Here is a 5,006-nt window from a genome sequence, read left to right as displayed (position 1 = left end):
ATATACGACGGGCTTCTTTCAGTTTCCATCTACCAAATCCACTCACAAGGCTTTGGTCGGCCCGAGGCTATAGTAGAAGACACTTGCCCAAGGTGCCACGCAGTGGGACTGAACCCAGAAGCATGTGGTTGGTAAGCAAGCTACTTACCACACAGCCACTCCTACGCCTATGATTATATATATATTCATATATAATCATCATCATCACCATCATCGTCATGATCATTTAACATCTATCTTCCATGCTAGCATAGGCTGGATGGCTTGACAGGAGCTAGCAAGCCAGGGAGCTGCACCAGACTCTATTGTCTGCTTTGAATGGTTTCTATGGCTGGGTGCTCTTTTTAATGCCAACCACTCTACACAGTGTACTGGGTGTTTTTTATGTGATAGCAGCACCAGTAGTCATCAGGTGACTTGCAAGGTAAAGACCCCTCAGCTGAGAAAAGGAGTGGTAGTGAGAGAGGTGGCTTTGTGCTGGTTGAGAGGTTAAAGTATAACAGAAGGGTAAGGATAGGTGCCTGACTATAGAGGAGATACTTGACTACCTCAATAGGAAAAGAAAGGAGAGGAAAGATAGATAAAGTTAGAGAGAAAAGCAGAGAGAGAGAGAGAGACAGATAGAATGAGAGAAAGAGAAATAGATGGTACTGGAGATGCATTGGAACATACCCACAAGGTGTAGTGGGGGGAATATAAGTGGTACTTAGGAGATAGGGGGTATTTCATAAGAGTGTTTGGGCTGTTCAGAGATGGATGGAGAGGAGGTTACTGGAGAAAGTGCTGATGTGAGAAATTAGAATGGCTGATGTAGAAATGTGAAGACATGGAAAGTGTGCAGGGAGGCACATGAGAAAGAGTTGAAGGACCTGCAATAAGTGATGATCCTGGGTAGGAGGAAGGGGAGAAGTTGTGGATGAGTTTTGACTGGGGATAGATTGTGTGTGAGAGGGCAGGGGCATAGTGGACACACACACAAAGAAAATGGAAGTAGTCAGGATTTTGGATAAACATTATACATTTAGCACTTCATCTCTTTTGAGAGATTCATCATGAATGATTTATTTACAGAAAATTCATGCCTTTTATATATATACATGTGAGTTAGGTGAAAAAAATCTGGACACACACACACACACACACATATTTGCACGTATACATATGTATGTACATGTATGTCTATGTGTTCCCTTGTCTTGACATAATGTGATGGTCATAAATGTGCATCACCATCCAAGAAGCGATACTGTTCACTTTTCAGCCTTCTGTGAAAAACATGTCTATCCAAGGAGAAATATTATCTTGCTTGGAAAAAGGTGAGGATTGGTGACAAGAAAGGCATCCAGCCGTAGAAAACTTATCTTAACAAATTCTGTCTGACTCATGCAAGAATGGAAATGTGGACATCAGGATGATGTTGATGCAAATGATAATGACCATGATGACAATGATGATGATGATGATGATGACAATGATGATGATGATGATGATGATGATGATGATGATGATGATGATGATTTCTCTGTGTTGCATAAATAACTGAACAACAGATCTCCAAGTTACACTTAGTCATTTGGTCTTGACTACCTGCATAATAGAAGTCTATTTGAACATAGCTGACCTGGGCTAAATGACCACCACAACAACAGCTATACTCCACCCATCACCACTACTTATACAATCGGTCAACTGTATGTCTAAATGGATTAAATTCTCATTGGGAAGCTTTATCATTAAGAAATTAAAGTGGTCAAGTTTTCAGACAGACTATTGGACTTATGGTGTGGCAGCGGCTATGGCTGACCAGTTCTATTGAAAACCATAGCTCCTGCTGCTAATGCTGCTGCTGTTTCGGCTACAACATCACTTCCTGGGTTTTCCTTTGTAACCTTGAAAGCTGGTCTCTCCATGGTCATATCTTCGGCTCTTGTCCAATAACTGTGGTCAATATAAGGGTTGCCAACCTGAAAGTGGGACAAGAAAAAACATAAATACAATAAACAAATAAATAAAATAAATGGACTTGGGTTCAGTTCCGCTCCACAGCACTTTAGGCAAATGTCTTTTATTATAGCCCCAGACTGACCAAAGCCTTATGAATAAATTTGGTAGACACACACACATACATGCATACATACATACATACATACATACATACATACATACATACATGCATGCATGCATATGTACATACATATACATATACATACATATATACATGTATAAATTTATGTATATATCTATTTGTGTATCTTTATCTTTGTGTTTATCCACACCACTGCTTGACAACCAGTGCTGGTTTGTTTACACCCCTGTAATTAAGTGGTTTAGCACAAGAGACCAATAGAATTAGTACCAAGCTTAAATTATAAGTACTAAAAAAGAAATCAACCAGTTAATACACACATTAGAAATATGATCTGTAAGTGGAACAGTAAAAATATGCAAGACTTTCCTAATGTTCAAAATGTGAACATTAGGAAACGAGGTGGCAAAGCATGACCTTTGAACTTTGGGCCTCAGAAAGGCAATGACTAGTGACTAAGACTTTTGGCGATACACTGTGCTTGAGAAGACCCGTCAAACCAAGTGAAATCATAGTCATGGCTGATGCTGGTGCCACATAACTGGCACCCATGCCGGTGGAACATAAAAAGCACCTTACAAGCATTGGGCCTCACGGAAGCAAAGGGGCTGATGCCGGTGGCACATGAAAAGCTCCCTTTGAGTGTTGGGCCTCATGGAGGCAACGACTGAGATCTTTGGTATTATGTTGTGCTTGAGAAGAAGACCCATCAAGCCAAGTAAAATGCCAGTTATGGCAGATACTGGTGTCATACAAATGGCACTGTGCCAGTGGCATGTAAAAGCACCCATTAAATTCTTGGAGTGGTTGACGTTAGGAAGGGTATCAAGCCATAGAAACCATGCCAAATCAGACTGGAGTCTGATGCAGCCTTCCAGCTTGCCGGCTCTGATCAAACCGTCCAACCCATGCCAGCATGGACAACAGGCACTACATGATGATGATGATACATACACACGCACATAAATACATACATACACACACACACACATCTATATATATACACATATGTATAAATATATATATATATACATACATAATTCAAGATCACAACATATAGGTACATTGCGGCATAATTTCTTTTCCTCAACAGGCCCTGCCCTGTTTAACATTGTCCCGAAACAGATAAAAGAGGAAAAGGATCCTATCAGCTTTAAACGGAGTCTAGACAGCTTTCTTCAAAGAATATCAGACAAGCCATCCGTACCTGGATACAACTCACTCAATAAGAACTCACTACTTGAATGGACCATAGACCAAACTTGACTGTAAAAAGGATTTAGATAATCCTATCAGGTGGTGCTATTAAGTTAGACATGGCCTGGACCAGTCTTTGGTCGAAACAAATCTAAGTTTTATATATATATATATATATATTCACACACACACACACATACGCACATACTCACCTGTACATAGAACTCATATTTCATAGTATGTGCTTTCAAGAAGTAATCTAAAGGCCATCTCACACAATCCAACATGTCTTTTATTAGACCAGTTTTTTCATAGGCCTCTCGGAATTCAACAAGGCCCCATAACAATATGGTGGTAGCACTTGCCATGGTAAACCCAAATTTCACATGGTCTCCAGCTGGTAAGATGAGACAAAGAAAAAGAAACAACTTATAATAACATTAAAATAAAGCAAAGTTTGCTCATTTAAAATGTTTACAATCATTCACATAGACATGTAGTTCACAAAGTGATATAAATTAATTGTTGCAGCAATGACATCCATCTTTCATTCTTAACATTGTACCTCTCCACTCATATTTTACATTAATCACCCTTCTATGCTACCAAATTATCCCTCCCTCTCTGCCATCGTACATCTCTCACTTTCCTTATGCACTAGGTCTGTCTCTTCCTACACATCTTACAACCTGCCTATCTATCCACATATATCCCTTTCTTTCATTTTTCCTTATCTTCTGCATTATTCATTATTACAGTGGAATGATAAGAGAAAAGGATCTGAGGTGTAAGTCTATCCATATTATTATCCCCTGTCTATTGTATTATTATTACTATTACAGCAGCAAACAGGCAGAATTGTTAGCACATCAGACCAAATGGCTAGTGGCATTTCTTCCGACTCATTATGTTCTGAGTTGAATGTATTTGGTGTCTCTTTCTAGCATATAAGCATGCTAGCTTTTGTGCCCTTAATTATAATTATATTCTATACAATTGTATCTCTCTCTCTCCCTATCTCCCTTTCTCTCTCTCCCTTTCTCTCTCTCCCTTTCTCTCCCCCCCTCTCTCTCTGTATATATATATATATATGTAGGAGACAGACACACATAGTACTTTGTATGAACACATACACACACATACAGACACACACATACACACACACACAGAATAGCTAATCCATTCTTTTCTTCTGTTTCTGTCACTAAATCTGTTATTAATTGACCTAACTGTCAGATAATTAATTAAAATAACAAATAGATGAGACAACTTAATTATGTTATTTTTAAATTGATTATCAGGTACTTTACACTTACTCCCACACACAAACACACAGTACACACACACACACACATGCACACACGCACACACACACACACACACACATACATACACATAAATTTATGGCTGTGTCGTAAGAAGTGTGTGCGTGTGTGTGTATGTGTATATATACACACACACATATATGTATATACAAGATGGGTTTTCTCAGATCAGCCTGAGGCTTTATATAGTCAAACAAGGTACCATGCAGTGGGACTGAACCTGGAACCATGTGGTTAAGAAACAAACTTCTTACCACACAACCATGCCAGTGCACACACACTCACACAATACACTCTCTCTCTCTCTCTCTCTCTCTCTCTCACACACACACATATATATAGTTGGCACTCATTCTCATTGTTCAATATTCAAGCACATGTATATATATATATATATA

The 5,006-nt window shown here is 39.0% G+C and overlaps 1 protein-coding gene across 1 annotated transcript in view; it reads right to left on the bottom strand.

Moving 5' to 3' along the window:
- Positions 1–5,006, bottom strand: part of LOC106881023 (endoglucanase E-4) — a 23,930-nt gene that overhangs the window by 12,236 nt on the left and 6,688 nt on the right. The window contains exons 3-4 of the mRNA XM_052972060.1: positions 3,496–3,680; positions 1,805–1,964 (exon numbers count right to left, since the gene is read on the bottom strand). Of these exons, the coding sequence (XP_052828020.1) occupies positions 1,805–1,964; positions 3,496–3,680 (345 nt within the window). The remainder of the gene's footprint in view (positions 1–1,804; positions 1,965–3,495; positions 3,681–5,006) is intronic.

Source organism: Octopus bimaculoides, chromosome 12, assembly GCF_001194135.2.
Source record: "Octopus bimaculoides isolate UCB-OBI-ISO-001 chromosome 12, ASM119413v2, whole genome shotgun sequence".
In the NCBI taxonomy this organism is placed as follows: Eukaryota; Metazoa; Mollusca; class Cephalopoda; order Octopoda; family Octopodidae; genus Octopus; species Octopus bimaculoides.
The sequence above is the reverse complement of the archived record's forward strand: the minus strand, read 5'-3'. Positions and strand labels throughout refer to the sequence as shown.